At 48.4% G+C, this 17,543-nt stretch overlaps 1 protein-coding gene across 13 annotated transcripts in view; it reads left to right on the plus strand.

The window, feature by feature from the left end:
* Positions 1 to 16,104, plus strand: part of FRMD4A (FERM domain containing 4A) — a 736,083-nt gene extending 719,979 nt beyond the window's left edge. For 10 of the 13 annotated variants that reach the window (XM_038530061.1, XM_038530064.1, XM_038530066.1 and 7 more), the window contains one exon: positions 12,882 to 16,102. In XM_038530061.1, coding sequence (XP_038385989.1) covers positions 12,882 to 12,984 — 103 coding nt within the window. In that variant the 3' untranslated portion in view covers positions 12,985 to 16,102. Of the gene's footprint in view, positions 1 to 12,881 lie in introns of all 13 variants that reach the window. The other 3 variants (XM_038530069.1, XM_038530062.1, XM_038530063.1) reach the window with 1 other exon arrangement.
* Positions 16,105 to 17,543: the final 1,439 nt, after the last annotated feature.

Raw genomic sequence — 17,543 nt, forward strand, 5'->3', positions numbered from 1 at the left:
GGAACAGTTTTTGTTGAAAGTCCCCCGAGTTGGCTGATGAAGGATTAGGAAAACAGGGGCTTAGCCTTCCAGAGGAAGATGGTGTTCAAAAAACAAAATTCAACTGAGGAAATAAATCTGAAAGACACTATTGGCTTTATTCACCAATTCATGAATTGGGCAGCATCTAATCCGGCAGGTCAAAGGAAGCTCAGAGGAGCTAATGAGACTTTTACAGGCAGAAGGGAGCAGGAACAAGGCACAAAGTCACTTTTCTTTAGGGCATGACAGGGGTCTATCAGGCCCATGACCTAACTCGGGCTGACCAGGTGACTGACGGGTTTAAGACTCCATTTCTGGAAGATCTGATACTCATTAAGTCAGATCTCAGTTTGGTGAAATGGGTCTTAGCATCAATGACTCCATTTCAGGCCTATTTTCTGGTTTTTAACAGTTCCTATGGTTTTGTTTTTGTTGTTTTTGTTTTTTTGCTGAATCTCTGCCTGGTATTCACAGGTTCATTCTTCATGTTGGTCTTTCTCTTTGTTCCTTTTCTCAAATTCTGTTCTTAGAGAGAGGCTTTGCTGGGTGGTTTAAAGCTTTTGAGAGGAAAACGTGCATCACTGAGTCATTATTAGAGCAGAATAACACCCACTGTCTAGAGGGTACTTCAGAGCCATGGTCCCCAGGACCCAGACATATGTCCAAGACCCCACTGAAGGAGTCCCTTTCTTAGCCAGCTGGCTTGCATACTGATCGTGTGTAGGGGAGTCTCGGCTTCCCCAGAAGCATCTGTCCAAGAGCAGCAAGTGCTGTTGGCCGCGGCACAGCCTGCGCTCAAAGATAACCGAGGGCTCTCCGATCATCAGAACGACTTTGGCAGGGAGCCTAGGAACTTGTGAGGCGCAGCTCTTGCTCTAGCAGTCGATTCTGCACCAGCTGCAAGGGTGAAGGAGAGTTCCCCAAGTGCAGCCTCGCTTGCACTTCTATCTGGGGTGCGCGTAGGATCTGGCAAGGGAAGTGAACTTTGAATTATGAATGCTTCCTTCTCATTCCCAACTGAATGGGCTTAGGGCTCAGAGGAGGGCAGCCTTGGAGGCCAGTAAAACTCAGTCTGTAGATCCCACAGGAGGTTTTATATGGTTACCCTTGCCTTGTGTCCCTTTCTTTGGCCAGACCTTGGGTGCAAAGTTGCCTGGGACTGGGGTTCTTCACCAGGGAAGAGACTGGGGTCTCTTCACCCCTCTGAGAGAGAGGGGCCGGGTTTGGCCCAGAGAAGCTGAAGCATTGGCAGTCAGGCAGAAGCCTGAGACAGGCAGAGCTACAGGAGCATTGTCTTCTCGGGCCAGGAAAGAGGTGGACAAAAGAATCAAAGACCTTCACAGAGTAAGACTTTGGGAAGGATGGTCAGAGAGGGAAGGAGGAATGGAAACCCCACACCTTGGGAAAAAGCTGTCAACCTGGATGTCCCCCGTGTCTCTTCCTAGGCAATTTGATTTTGAGGTCTCCTGCTTTTGCACTGGACCAGAAGTCAGATGGAGCCTTCCTCGGTCATAAAATGTGCAGCCAGGGCTCAACCCCTTATGATTTGGCAGTAGTGTCAGAGGTCGAGCATTCTTGGTAGGGTTGTTTTCCATGAGTCTGTTTTGCAAAATCATCAGAGTAAAACAAACAAGTGGCTGTAAATGACTAAACACATAAAAGTGTTCAGGTCTGAGTTCATTCATTATAATGGAATTGATAAGGAGATTTGGTTACTTCTATGATACGCAATATTTAAAGATAATAACTAGAATTAGGAATAACATTATACCAGGACATACCAGATTTCTAGAAACTTCATACAGTTTCAAGACCATTTATATTAATAACATCTATACAAATACTCTAAGAACGTTTTATCACTTATTTGACAAAGCTTCCCATGTAATTGAACATAGCAAGTAAACCTAATTAGTGTAACATCTTTTATAAGGTGAAAGACAAATCCTTGGAGATTTTCCAGGGACAGTCTAGGGAAATCTCAAAGTTACTTTCAGGTCAGAAAGACACCATTGTTGGTTATGGGAAGTTGTCAAAACATCAACAGGTTTGAAGACAGGATCACGGATCCTTATGAAAGAATTATCTACCTAACCAGAGTGACAAAGGCGAATAGTAGTCGTGAACAAATAGTTGGGTCTATTAATATTGAGAAGACCAAGTTTTCTTGATAAAGACCACAGGAAGCATGGTAAATTATTTTGCTAAGACACAAAATCTTTGCTGTCCAGGCAGGATTCTTCACCTTAAAAGGTGAAGAATCCTTCATAATTGCTTATCAAAAGCAGACCAAAAGTCCAAGAAAACTTTGTCCTTTTAACAGAAAACCAAATTCTGTTTTTGCACCCGTGTACTTTTGATATTAAAACTCATTTAAAAACTTAAATAAGTCCATTCCCATCTTAGCCAGCTTGACCACACATCACATTCCCTTCCCAAGATCCCTTTCCCACAAACCGCTTAAATTTTTTTAGATCCATTCAGATTTTATTCCTTATTTATTTTCCCTCATTCTGGAAGAACCAGTCATTTTATTTCCCTTGCCTACTCTTCATCCACAGTTGTTTCCTTTTATTATTTCTAATTTTAGTTACACATAGGGATGAGAATTCCTCATTCCTAGTAAAAACTAAAAAGCAACTGTGAACTGTTTACACCAACTTTCTGTGGATTGACAAACTTATGTAGACACTTCATGATTTCTAGAAGTATATTCTTCCTCATGGCACAGAACTTATTTACTAAGAGACCCAAATATCTTTAGGCCCTCTGTAAAAGGAAGTGAGAAGTGGATGAATCTGTGTTCAGTAATTAACAATTCATTATTTTATTTGGAAATTGTCTAGATACCATTGGAAAGTCCATCCTTTAACTGTAGCTTTAAGGTTTCAACTTACCAAAAAGATTTTGGAAACTATTTTCTACGTAGACCTAACATAAGCATAACAATTATTGAAAAGTTCATTTATAAACCTTTATCACTTTTATCTATTTAATTATCCTGTTAACAATTTTTAGATTACTCAGTCTCGTGAGCATTAGCTATCAGATTATCTTTGTGGTGACAAATTCTGTAACAGAACATGAGCTTATATGACTTTTAGTTAACCTAGGAAGGAAAGAAGTATTCTATTTCATGCTGTTAACTCCAAAGACATGCCTATTTTATTTAAACTAACCAACTTAAACTAGCTTTTATTAAGATTACATTAGATCCCATGAACTTGAAAGAAATTTGGGTTTTTATTATTCTGAGAGTACACATAATTTGTATAGCCCTTGTTTGTCTTTAAGCCAATTAAATGGAGCTCTTGACAAATTAATTTTGGTAATACCTCCAGAGGAGAGAAGCTCACACCTGTGTAACTTGCATGGACAGATGTACAAAATCATAGAAACAAAGATCTTACAGCTTTTGTTTTAAATTTTTTAGCTATGAGACCGGGAAATAATGCAAAACCCACCAGTTTAAAAAAGAACGGTTGGATCCAAATTGTGCTTTTGGCAAAAGGTTAAGATGACAGGCTGACATGGCTTAAACTTTTCACATGTTTGTGAAGACAAGATTTTTCATTTGCTTAGTTTCAAAATAACCTTTCCAGCCCCACTCCCCGGGCTCCTTTTCCCTTTTTTTTTTTCCCCCTTTTCCCTTTTGATAAGAATAACCTGGGTTCCTAGAGAAGACCATACAGAACACTTACATCGCGACGGCACAGAGGAAGCACAAGTTCCTCCAAGACGGAGTTTTATTGTCCTGAGGCCAGAATTTCACGGTAACTCTGAGCCTATTGAGATAGATGGGAGAGTTTGTTTGGGGCTTGGTAAAAATGCTAGGCCGGCTCTGAATTGCTTCCACTCGAATCGCTGCACTTCTGTTCTTATAAAAGACTCAATTCCTAAGAAATCAGGGAAGCCGACTCTCCTTTGCCAGCTTCTGCCACTTTTTCTGGGCCCTCTCCGGTAGGCTCCTAAGCAAGTGGGACTTGAAGTAGAGCGTATAGCCCTGGTATCTTCCAGAATTGGACAAGGCTTTCCATGAATTTCAGTTGTAGTTTTCTGTTGGCTGTTTCATGGAGTAACCAGTAGCAGGTGACCAGAAAACCCCTCAGAGTCCCGTCAACTATGAGTAGGACTCCTGTGCAGGCCCACCTTTGGGGTCAGTAACAGGGCAGACTTTTGCTTACGACCATGTGGTCTCTCCAGAGTGGAAAGGCACTTCAGAGGATTAGTTAGATCATGAGTACTCAGAAGTAAAAAGAGGTTAAAGGGAAGTAGTAAGACCATGTCTTACTTAGACCGTCTTTGGTTTTAGCTTCCTCTTCTTTCATTTTTCATTATCCTCTTGGAGTGACTCTTTTAATGAAGCTATTTTGGAATCATGAAGTCTTCTGGAGCCTTCCACATGCCAGTGAAAAAAAGTAATTCATCCAGTTTCATTTGGCAAACCTTGCTTTCAGGTTCACTTAAATGAATGATCTTGTCTAACTGGAATGTTCCCAATAATGTCTAACAACCTCAATAAGGAGGCCCACTGAGGCAAGCTCAAATTACCGGAAATTGAGTTTATTTGGGAATGGCAGAAAAATTCAGTTTGGGAAATGCAGGCTGTAGCAAGCTACAGGTGGGCGCTGAGGGCTTGGGGCCACCTGGATTTGCAAAGAGTGCAAAGAGGGAGAAGTCTAGCCAGAGTGTAAACACATTCATGGGCTGGAGGACAGGAGGAGATCCTAAGCATATGTTCGCTGGTTAGGCAGTAAGTCTCAGTCTTCTGTTAAGTCGGGCATTTATGGAAAATCAGTCTCTGAGTTCTGAGGGCACATGCATGAGACTCTTTAATTTCCTATCCTCTGGTTTCATTTTAGATTGAAATCCTTTCACATTCCCCACTCTTGCTCAGGATCTTTTGCAGAAAGCATTACTGATCAACCATGTTGTTTAGGCATTATTTTCCCCTTTTTTTTTTTTCCTTGAGTCCAAGTCCCTTGGAGCCGAGGAAAACCATCCTCGGGTGTCTTGTGCCCCAGAGGAGGGAACTGGAAAGTGGATTTCATTGGCCCCATTTGAACAAGCAGGAACGTCAAAAACCAGACTATGCATATTGGCAGGGGTCAGGGAAGTTCAGAAGGGCGTGGACAGAATTGGCTTTCCTTTGCTGATTTATGGGAAGAGCGTCATTTGTGTAAGGATAGCTTATGTTTCCTATAAGAACCTGCATTGATGGTCTCCGTTTTGTCCTGGACATAAGTGACTCCATCTTAGTTTGGGTCTATATTTCCCCTTTTTGATCTAGCAGTCACCCAGTACACGTTGCCAAGTGTTTTTTGGATGGACTTCGCCTTTTGATGAAGGTTCTTCACATTGTTTCTTTTTCTTCACCATGCCTTGAATGGACCCCTTTTTCAGGGTGAGAGCTGCTTCAGGAAGAGCAGCAAGCAAAAGGCCACACTTGAGCAACTTCTTACACTAGGTCAAAGCAGCAGGTCAAGGCAAGGAGACTTTGTCAAGGGTATACATGTGAGACATTTGCTTCCCCAAGGCTTTGAAATGCTCTCAAGTTTGTTATTTTTACAAAACCAGGATAACATAGTAAGTTAAAAAAAATCACAACACAAAATGACAGGACAGAAAGACCCAATTGTAGCATAGATTTAAGCCATAAGCCTAATCTTGTTGGGAATCAGCTTAATGAATCAAAATGTCAAGATGAGTCAGATTGGACTTTCAGTGTCCAACTGTTGTAACCAATGGGAACCTCGACGTCCCCAGAAGTGTTAATCCAAGTCTGAGTGTTGATTGATTATGACGCATACGTCCTGTTCAGCTAAGGCTGAAGGGCTGGCTGACAATCAAAGACAATTTTAGGTAGAGAATCTAGGGAGTTATGCTGGGCGGCTTTGGCCTGAGCATTAGAGTTGGCAGTGGCTCGATGGATTAAAGCGAAGTTTGGGGTCCTGTCCTCATTTGCACCCACTCCAAACTAGGGAAATAGGGATCGTGAATGCTTCCTGGTTTCCTCTAACTTGACAGTGTAAATTCAGGAGAGTTGAGCAATGAGGTGGCTCAGTTTGGCTGTGGACAGTTAGGGGTACAGTGAGAGAACCAAAGAGATATTGCCTGTGTATATGCCAGTCTGGGCACTCGTAGGTCCAGGAGAATGATGACCACCCCGGACAAAGAGGAATCCTGTCGGGGCACAGACCACTCCTGCTAAAATAGCATTGTTTTGTTGGTTTTAAAGATTGTATTCATTTGAGAGAGAGAGAGTGCATGAGCAGGGAGGAGGGGCAGAGGGAGAAGGAGAAGTGGACTCCCTACTGAGCAGGGAGCCCATCGTGGGGCTCATCCCAGGACCTGGACATCATGACCTGAGCCAAAGGACATGCTTAACTGATTTAGCCACCCAGGCATTCCTAACAGTCCCTTCAGCACTGTTAATACAGTGACTCGTTTGTATAGATGTCACATTTGCTTGTTCAAGCCCAGAGTCAGTTAGGTTTTAGGCACATTCAGGAAGCCAATCTCCTAACCTTGAAATAAAGAGTGGCTCTAAATTCCTTGCAAAAGCAGGTGCTGCTTCTGGTGAAAATTCTTTGTGATCAGGGGTAGATCTGATTTAGATAATCATAAGAACGTGGTGATGCCAATGTACTGTGGTGAGCAGAGGTATCTGTATCTAATGCCAGATACAGGTATCATCAGAGAAAGATAAAAACAAGGTGCTGGGAAGCCTGACTTTAAAGAAGTTTATATAAACTGTCGTGGGGCGGGGGGTGGGGGGGCCTCCATCATCATGGACAGATCAGTTTTCAAAGGCAAATCCAGCAGTCTGAGAGGTTATCTCCCTTGCCAATTGCCTGGGAGGTACAGAGGAGGGTACAGTCTTTCCAAGTCAAGGAGCAACAGGAAAGAGCAAACAAGAGGAAGAAAAACACAGAAGTGGAGGAGTCTGATGAATTTTTGCCCATCATTTCATGGTAAAGGAGAACCAGTGATACAGGCCTGGTCCGACATCTTGGGAGAGCAGGCTCCATCCGATGCATTGGCTGCTGGCACCAGAGATCTTAAGTTTGAGAGCACCAGTGATTTCGCAGCTCCCTTCAGGTCCCGAGTCTGTAATCGGGACAGATGAATCCAGGGGCAGATGCAGGAATTGGTGAGCAGCAAGCTCCTTTCAACCTAGGGGAGAGGGAGTCCTTTACCTGATATCTCCTGCAGTGTGAGTATTCTCCAGGACGTGACTCATGAAGGGACTTGGAGGTCAGGGTGTGTTGTTTTGTTATTTATTTATTTATTTATTTATTTATTTATTTATTTATTTATTTATTTATTCATGAGAGAGCGGGAATGAGAGAGAGGCAGAGGGAGAAGCAGGCTCCATGCAGGGAGCCAATGTGGGACTCGATCCTGGAACTCCAGGATCACACCCTGGGCTGAAGGCAGGCGCTAAACCGCTGAGCCACCCAAGGATCCCCCCAAGGTGTATTCTTGTTCAGCATAAGCTTCTTGAACTTGTGTCAGATGTTTCTGGCAACAGAGTAAGTGGCAATATTTTAATAGGTCTTATTGGACAATCGGAGGGTCAGAGTACAGGGAAGGAGGCAGATGCGTGGATCTGCCAGTTACCATTCTGTAGGGAGCAAACTTTTCAAAAGGATAGGATGCTAGATGCAAAAGGACCAGTCACAGCATCTTGGTCCAGAGAAATTCCAGAAGTTTCCTAATGGAATTTTAATGACACCATTAGTCCTTTCTTCTCGTCCTGGGGAGTGAAGATGATAAGGCATATCGCCGCAGAGGAAGGACTGTACGCGCTCTGGGATTACTGGGCCAGGAAGGTGACCGCACAAAACTGGGGGGGTCACCCTGATGGTGTTCTCAAATAATTTTTTCACTACAAAACTGGCAGTGGTTTGTTGACAAGGAAAGCTGCTACCCAGTGAGAACCAGAGACCATGACCGATACGTATTTGTTCACTTAATTACGTTTACGCTATTCATGAAACTTCTCAAGACATTAAAGTACCTTCCTTGCTAACAAGTTTGGTAACAGAGATAACATGAATTCAAATCACTAAAAGCTGTATCTCTATGTTACATTTAATGCTGATAACAAAGGCATTCCTACTTTAAACCTACAAACTTGAACTGGCTTTTACTTAGGATTATCCTAGATCATATGAATTTGACAAATATGTGGCTTCTGTATTTGTGACAGTTTAATAAGTCAACTTAATAAGCCAATTAATTAAAACTTTTACAAATTAACTTTGGCAGCACCATCCAGAGATAGAAAAATGTCACCATTTACAACATGCATGCCTAGACATAGAGATCTCACAGCTTTCATTTTAAGTTTTAGTCATGAGACCAGTATGATCGTGCAAAACGGACTAGTTTACAAAAGAACAGCTGGATCCAAATTGCATTTCTGGAAACTGGAAAAAATTAAAGTTACCTGCTTAGGTGGCTAACACAGTTGTGGAGAAGACATTTAAGATTTTTCATGCACCTAAGTTCCAAATAGCCTTCCCTCTTTTTTTTTTTTCCTTCTGGCAGAATTACCTCCCTGAAGATGACTTCTAAGGGAAATTCCTGCAAGTACAAATTTTCCATCATCCATCTCATAGAAGAGCTTTGTTTCTTAAATCCAGATCTTTGAAAATACCTGCAGGCCTTCTGAGATGGTTAGGGAAGGTTTGGGGTGTGGTAAGATTGACAGGTGGCTCTGACTTGGTACTAGAGCTACGTTTGTTCTGATAGAGACTTGATTTGTTCTCAGACAGGGTCCCCCACTGTTAATTCTTCAGTTGGGTTCCAACCGGAGTGACCACACAGGTTGACCCTGCAGCCCACTCCATTATCTTCAGTTTCTATCTGAGAGATCCTCAGCTAGGATGGAAATCAAGAATCCTGTGTTCTAGATCTAGAGCTTAGTCTCTGGCTTATTCTGGTAAATCCTTCCACAAATGGCTTCAGAATGTTTTTCATTCCCTCTGGGTCCACGGTTTCATTTCAGCTTGGGGGAGAGAGCCCCCCAAAGAGTTGCTGTCAGGCACTGAAGATGACTGTGTGTTTCCAGGGTGGCCAACTTCTGATCATAGAGCTACTTAATCCTTTCAGCTATCTTGTCAGGTTTGAGCTCCAATAGTAAATATTCCCGCTAGTGTTGAACATCGTCACGGACTCCAGAGGTGCCCTCAGAGGGGGTATAAGGAATGCCACTCTCCCAAGACCAGAGCCACTCCCAGGGAGGACCAACAGCAAAGGCTGAGGATTGGCAATAAGCCGTGGGAGCCCAGGCACACATGGAGTTCAAGCCACATTTCTGCCTGGCCATACACCGGGGTCCCCAGCGTCACGGTCACCAGGCTCTCGGGACACAGTAGACGAGGCCAGCGGCGGTCCCCGGGAGAGAGAGGATCAAACCCGTGGATCTGGAGGTGGAAAGGAAGGGATGTGCGATGTTACCTTCCTCTCGGGTGGGCTGCAGAGATTCGGGAGAGGGACACTGGTAAGGATCCTCGCCCTTTGCTGGCTTCTCCCGGTTTTTCCAGGATTGCCGCCCGTGGGCTCCGGAGCGGGTCAGGTTTAAAGTACACGGTATAACCCATGTGCTGCCGGAGTCTGACAGGTGCCCCTTTTTTCAGGAATAACTAGTAGCAGAAGAGACTCCCTCAGCGTCCTGTCGGCCCCACAAGGGCCCCATGTGGGGACCCTCCTCTGATGGATATGCTGTGTGGTTGTAGGGTCTCTTGCGAGCGGAAAGACCGCGCAGATGGAGGATTAACAGCCGAGTAAAGGAGGTTAAAGGGGAGCAGCAGGCGGACGGTCTTCTGTTTTACGTACGGCTTCTTTCACTTTTCATTACCTTTTTTACAATGAGTCTTTACATGAAGCAGTTTCAGAATTTCGGAGGCTTCCAGAGGTTTCTGCATGCTGATTACAATGGGCACCCCATTCATCTGGGAGCCCTTGCATCCACGTGCACTTGAATGAACTTGTCTAACTGGAACATTCCTCGTAATGACTGCTGGAATCCTAGGTTGTCTTCAGTAGTGCTGGTCCGTGTGCCTGAGAGACCAGAACTATTCAGCACAAAATGCCCACGGCCCCAGTGCCCAGCTTGAGGGCACTGTGTTCCTCTTCCGAGGCCGCGTGCGCGCCAGCCTCCACTTCGCATGCTCGGGTTTTGCTTCCCGGCGGCTGCTGTGATCCCAGCTTGGTTTACCGAGATCCTGCAGTCTTGGCAGGGACCTACCACTCCCGGGCCGCAGCTCCTACGGGCAAAGAAGCAGCTGTGCCAGAAGGTGGCACATGCAGGTCCTCAGGGGCCGTGCCACCAGGCAGGGGACCTTGGGGTGGTTCACGTGTGCGCCTCGTGGCGTGGAAGTGTCCTTGAGGTTGACGGGTGACCTGCTGTCCGTCTGACCCATTCCGTCAGCCACCTGCCCCAGCTCGGGGGTTGGGTTAGGTGACCGGGGCTCTAGTGGCTTTTTTAAGTGCTTGACCTCTGTCCCCCAGTTGTGCAGCATTGGCTCCAGAGATTCTAGTACCAACACATCTGTCACTCCCTCACCTCACCCGCAGTGACCTGAGACACGATACTTGGACTGGCCCAGAGAAGGCCTGAAGTGTGCACCAGCCAGCAGTTCCCACCCTGGCACTCTGGACACAGCCAGCACGCCCCAACGAATGGGTGCTGGGGTCCAGCCAAGGGCTGGGACTGGGGCTGCAGCTGGCCCTCCCAGCCCTGGCCCTGGACTGCAGACGAGCAAGGACTGAGGCCTTGTTAACGCTGCACCAGGAAGCTTAACTCAGAAGGGGTGACCACGAGACGGCAAGGGGTACTCAGGCACCACTGCCTGTGTTCCTGAAGCTGTCTGAAGTCTCCTTGGGAGCCCCAAGGGTCCCCACCACTGCCACCAAACTGTTTAAAATTTACTCAGCTGAATTTTGTTTCTTAAAGATCTTACTGGCTTTTACTCAATCCAGTTGCAATCCCAATTCCTTGAGGAACTCAAAACAAGTGACCCTGTCTTGCAAACACCATCTTTACGGAACACTAACAGGGTTCCAATGCCCAAACCTCCCCTATTTACCTCAAAAGGCTTTGTATTTTTTTAAACTCTGGATTTAGGAAACCAAATCCTTCCTGGAGAAACTTGCCTTCTTTCCATGTGTCTGAGACAGAAATGCTCCGTGGGTCTCCTCCAGGAACTATCCTGTGAGCCATTTCTTTAAAGTGTGAATGTCAAGGAAGTCATTCCTACCAGGAGGAAAAAAAGAGGGGGAAGGCTATTTGGAACTTGGGTGAATGACAATCTTAAATATCCTCTCCACAGCTGTGCTAGCCATCTGAGCAGGTAACCCTAATTTATTCCGACTTCCAGAAACACAGTTTGGATCCAGCTGTTCTTTTAGAAACGAATGAGTTTTGCTGCATGGAGCCGGTCTCGTGGTTGGGGCAGAAGTGCAGCCAGAGCTTGCTAGTTGTCTCTCGTCTGTCCCTGCTTCCTGCTCCTGCTAACTACAGTCTCAGGAAGTAACACCTCCTCCTTGGGGGAAGGCTGCTTGGGCCTCTGCTGTTGGGTGAACCAGGGACTGTGACCTGAGGATCCTAAGTGGCCCCCTGGGTCACCTGTTCACCTGGGGGGGCAGAGGGCACCACCAGGACCCCGGGGAGTTAGGGCAGGACTGTCCCTCAAAATACAGCATATGTCCCGGTGGGTCGGCGTCTCTACCCCGAGGCGGCATCGGCTCTGGGGCATTAAAGACACACAGACCTGCCAACCCCGAGGCACAGGTCCTGTCATTCAGGGCGGTGTCACTTCAACCCCAGGAGGCTCAGGGCCCCCGGTTTCATCCCGGTAGGAATCAGGCCAGATCAGCACGCAGAGGGTATGAGGAGTTACGCTAGGGACACAGGTGCTCCAGGCTGCACCTGCTGCTTGGGCCCAGAGCCCAGAGAGGAGCCAGCCAGCACCAGGGCAGCCACCAGGCGCGCGCAGGGAGCGGGGGGCGCCTTCATCTCCTCAGCCCGCCTCCTGACACCTGCCGGGCAAACGCCACCCCCTTCCTGTGGCCGTGGGGTTGAAGTCTCACCTTCGCTTTTAGCCTGGAACAGCCAGGCGGGGCTCAGAAAGGGGCTGCTGTTCCTAGTAGTGCTTATTGGTTTCAGCACGTCTGTGTCCTCACCGCTTTCCCTCTCCCCAGCCTTCGTGGTGAGGCGTGCCTGAGGGATGTTCAGAAGTCTCTTGTTTTCATTCTAGTTCAAAAATGTAAAGATTTGGGGAGAGCCCCCAGAGAGCACGGGCACAAGCGGCAGGCCGAGGAGAGGCAGGCTCCCCGCCGAGCAGGGAGCCTGATGTGGGGCTGACCCCAGGGCCCGGGATCCCGCCCTGGGCCGTAGGCGGACGCTCCACCGACTGACCACCGGGCTGGCACCCCGCTATACACTTTTATGATCAGAAAACAACGCATGTTATTTAAAATAAATAGCACTGACTCAAATTTTAAACGCCCCTCAAAGTACCATCTCTGTTTCAAGTGACATTTGGAACGTGCTTCTAGGAGAGAACACGCAGGGGAAGGGGGCGATGCCTGGGGTCTCCCGGAGGCCGACCGGGCCGCTGTCTCTGTAAAGAGCAGCCGTGGAAGCTCCCGGGCCGCCGCCACCCTCCTCCCCGGGGCCCAGAGTATGGGGCCCTCCCGGGGCCTAGGTTTCCCGGGCGCGGGCCGGCCTCCCCGTGGACAGGACAACCACCCGGCCCCGGGCCTGGGCAGCAAAGGCGCCCGTCCCGCCCTCGGCCGACGCCCGGCCTCCCCTCCACTAACCAGCTCCTTCCCTTGGTTCCCTGCAGGAGCTGCACTGACAGCTGTTTCCTGGATGCCTCCCTCTATCCAGAACTAGCCGACGTCCAGTGGTACGGGCAGGAGAAAGCCAAGCCCGGGACCCTCGTGTGAGCCAGCCGGCCTCGACCTGACCGCCTCAACGCCATTCAGAGATCACCTCACTGCCTCTCATTTGCCTTACCCAGACGCACTGTCACCCTGCACCAGCTTTGGCCCTCAGCACTTTCTTTCTCCCGTCTCCGCGTCCCCTTCACCCTCAAAAACCTGACTGAGGAGACATTCTGGAGGGTTCCGGTCCCACTGTGTGTCCCCTGGCGCTCCCGCCCACGGAGAGCCAGGCACCAATCCTCAACGGCACCTTGGTGGCCTCCCCCTGCCGTGACTGCCCCCAGGCCGGGAACCATCAGGGAAGGGAGCTGCCGTCCAATTCCCACGGACAAGTGGCATGAGAACAGGAAAGGGGACTTCCGTACAGGGTGATCCAGAAGTATGACGAAGCGGTGGTCAGCCTGCCACCCGCAGGCCCACCAGGCACCTGGTGAAGAGGACGCCTCGCGCATGTGCCGCGCGGGGAACATGCAGTTGACACTTGAAATATTCCCTGAGGGAGTGGCTGTCGGGGGAGGGGGAGAAGGAGAAAGGAAGCTTACCGTGTCAGAGATGCATCCGAGGATCACAATCAGTTCTATGCTGCCAAAGATTAAAAAAAAAAAAATTAAAAATAAACAAAAAAATACGAGGGGCCAAGAGGAAGACATTCGTTCTGCAATGAAATCTTTTAAAGTCTCAACCGCTACTACTCATCACAAGTGAAAGTCAACCATTTGTAAATTGTTTCCCCTCCTCCTCCCTCTCCCTTAACGGTCCACCTTCTCTCTCAGGCCAGAGCCTGGAAAACTAACCCAGTATGATGGTCCAGTCGAGGGAGTCCACGGGCGTGGCTGACGCGGGGCCCCAGGTGCGGACGTGGAGGACAGGCCTGCGGGAGGAGCCGGCCACCCGGTCCGCGGGGGCCGCGTCCATGCCCACCTGCACTCAGCTGCTTGCCCTGTGGGATCCGTAGGAAACGGAAGGTGGGGATTGCCAAAAGCGCTTCTCTCTCATTAAAACAAGCAGTAAAAGCGTGTCCTATTGTTTTGCACAAGGTGTTTGATTTTATTTTTTATGGGAAACCAAGGGAAAAAGCACATCGCGATCCATTCGAGTGTTTAACTGTCGTGGCTCATTTTCTATTCGTTAGCACTTGTGTGACAAAGAGCTCAGACCCGACTTCTCTCGGCACCCGGTTACCAATGTGTCACTTATTCCAAGAACCCAACTATGCCCTTAGGTAGAAAGAGTTTACTCATGTGTCTACTAGCAAGCAGGCGGAGCGGGGCTGAAGATCACGCCAGCTCCCAGAGGGCCCACCTGCCACCGGCGTCGGCAGCCACCTGGACGTACCGCAGTCGTCCACAGAACCCAGAGAGCAAGGAAGAGGTGTATGGGAGCTGCACGTTTACATGTGTTTTGAGCTATGCTTAGGACACAACTGGAAAGCCATCAATCTTCAAAGGCCTCAAAAATACTTTTATAATCGTAACAAGCGCACACTCTTAGTTGGGTTATTCAAAATGGCACAAACACGGTCTCCACGGAGGTGGTACGCTGTGCTTATTGGCGCAAGTGGGGGGGCGGGGGGGAGGGATCTTTTTTCTCACTTGTAATGACTTCCTATTGGAAAGGCATTTGACAGCCAGGGACAGGAGCTGGGGTGGGTAGTTTTGTGGGAAAGCAGAACTGCAGTTAGCTTTAGCATAAAAAGAAAAATCCTTGTTTTTTTTTTGTTGTTGTTGTTTTTGTTTGTTTTTAATGTATGTGTAATCCAAGGACAATGAGACTTTACCAGACCAGGAGGTAAGATGGACACTAAAGTTTAACCATGCTCCTTCTCTTGCAGCTTGGAAAGCTCTGTGGGCTCATGCTGAGGGCTCACGGCACCCTGGGACCGCTCTGGACAATTCAGGGCCTGGTTCCCCCAGCCCTGTGTGCACTGCATTGGTGACACACCTTGAGGAAGGGATGGGTATTCACAGAACACTTGGGTTAACCCTGTAGGATAAACACAACTGGTTCTGTTATTAACTGATTCTGGGGATGGAGGGAGTGGGTAGAGCAACAGCAACAGGTTTTTTCCCAACTTGCCCATTCACAACATTATACTTCAGGCCAAGACACACGGGTCATCAGACTGAACTGTGTGCAATAGGAAAAGTCCAGAGAAACAGGAGGCGGCAAGGTCACGTGGCTGCAGGACCCAGCCCGCACCTTAGTTCCCAATCTGGTCTGCAGTCCATCGGATCACGCTTTGGGCGCAGGCAGGTTACAGGGAATGGGAGAGGAGAACACTTCCTCAGCACTTGGGTTTTGGATTCAGGAGGCAGAAGGGAATGGAGTGGGAGGGGGAATTAGAGTTCAGGCCAACACCACGATAGTCTGGTAGCAAAGAAATGAAGTACAACAGGTTTTACTGTTGAGCTGCGTTCAGTCTCTACAGCACGTACAGATGTTAGTCCTTGGAGGCCAACGTGACTCCTGATCAGTGTGGTGGGGAACGGGGGCTGCCGCAAACAAGCACTTGCGAGCTCTGCACAGATCCGTACTTCTTTAAAACAAAATGAGAGGGAATATGAAGCCCCTGGTCTGATAGAAAGCCCCACTGGATTCTTTGGATGCATGTAGGAAGTTGCCTGTGTAGTCTAAAGACTGGTGGGAACACCTACATCAGACCTTGTTGTGAGACAGGTGGATTTTTTATTTTATTATATGCAGGTGAGTGTTGAAACTGTTAAAATTCCAATTTGTTTTCATTCAGTGTTAGTTCTAAACATAGCAAACCCCCTCCAGGTGCTATCAGATGACCAGTTACTGCTTAGTTAACTAGGTGTAAAGTCTGACATATACATTAATGTCAATAGTTTATTACACGTTGTGTAAAATGGACTCTAGTTTAATAACGGGGAGAAAGGATTAGGTTGCTCCTGAAACTGACTGTAGAGCATGTACAATGATTTTACTGGATTCTGTTCAACTGTAATCAATGACAAGGATGTATGTTGTAGACAAAGTTGCAGAATTAAAAAGAAGTCTGCTTTTAATTTATTCTTTTTGTATTAAGAATTTGTATAGTACCTTTACATTTTGCAAAACAGTGTTGTCAACACTTATTAAAGCATTTTCAAAATGAAAAGATCTCAGCTGCCTCTCGGAGATTTTGTTTCTAAGTGATAATGCTCTGGGACTCTAATTTGGGTGCCTGTGGCTTTGTGGAACTCTTTTTTTTTTTTTTTTTTTTTCTCACTCAGTCGTAAGCTGGTGTCCCTATTGGCTTGCGAGATACAGACGAGCTCAGTCTGTGGTCGAGGCTACTTCTCCCTTACTCTGATGGCCTTGCTAATGATACGAGATAATACATCCTCAATCACGTATTCCTGCCACAAAAAGGGATCTGAGGTTAGAGGTCAGTCTCTGTCCATTCCCAGTAGTTCGCCGTATGCGGTTCATGTCAGGCGTGGGTCCTGTGCCCACGGAACAGTACGTGGTGGAAGAAACCCTGAGGGATCGTGGGCTTTGGAGGCCATCCGTGGGCTCTGCACCCGGCAGGGACACGGCAGGAAGAGGATGCTCTTCACCAGCGCCGCTCCTTGGCCTGCGCTCGGACCCAGGCACCCACCATCTGCGTGGCATCGCCAGCGCAACAGCCTGCGGGGCCCGCGGGCACAGACAGCTCCCGAGGTCTGGAGGCCAAGAGCACCCCCTGCACGGAGAGCCCGAGCCAAAGCACCGGCCGTGCTGAGCGAGCCTAACCGCTGCCAAGGATGAGACAGTCCAGAGAGCACAGAGCAGGCCAGGAGCGAGCCCGTAGGACACTGCGCTTCCGAAGCCTTTCGGGAAAGCAAGCCGTGGCTTGGTACCGCAAGGTAATCAGCGCTCACGTCAGGCGGAGATCTTCCGTAAGCTTTTACGTCTAAATGTGTCACAGCTCCGGAAATAAATCCGGCGTCTCCTCCTGAAGCTCTGACTGTCCAGGGCTGGCACACGAAGACCTTTCTTTCCCTTGTCCCCACCTGGACGCCGCGCGCCGCCCTTACTCAGTGCTGACAGAGCGGTTCCACGAAGCATTAAAAATAGCCCTCGCCTCCTGCCGCGTCCTCCCAGGATCCCAGGATGCCAGAGCCGAGAGCTCGCACGCAAACTCCTCTCCGCGGCGCGGCGGGGACCACTGGCGGGGCTGAGGAGCGTCACCCACTGCGAGTCTGGGGAGGAGTCCGGGGTCTTCGAGAGCTCACGCTCACACAGGGGAGACCCAGGCACACAACTACCACGCGAGGGGAAACAAAGCTGCCAACGTTCAAGGCAAGGAGACGATTCAGGTGCGTCCAAAGGGGAAGAGACCACCGCATGTCGACAGCGTGTCACTGCCACCCGCGTCCAGGAGCCGGCTGGTGGCAGACGTGGCCGTGAAGAGGGAAAGAACCTGCTACGCCCTCTTCCCCTTGCACAGTACCCCCCCGACCCCCACAGCCGCCGTCCCTCCAAAGAGCAGGAGTCCACACAGTGCCAGGCCGACAGAGCCTGTGTGTTTACAGCTGCATCAAGATTTTTATCAGAAGCCCATTTCTGGGGACACC

Source organism: Canis lupus, chromosome 2 (assembly GCF_011100685.1).
Source record: "Canis lupus familiaris isolate Mischka breed German Shepherd chromosome 2, alternate assembly UU_Cfam_GSD_1.0, whole genome shotgun sequence".
Lineage (NCBI taxonomy): Eukaryota > Metazoa > Chordata > Mammalia > Carnivora > Canidae > Canis > Canis lupus.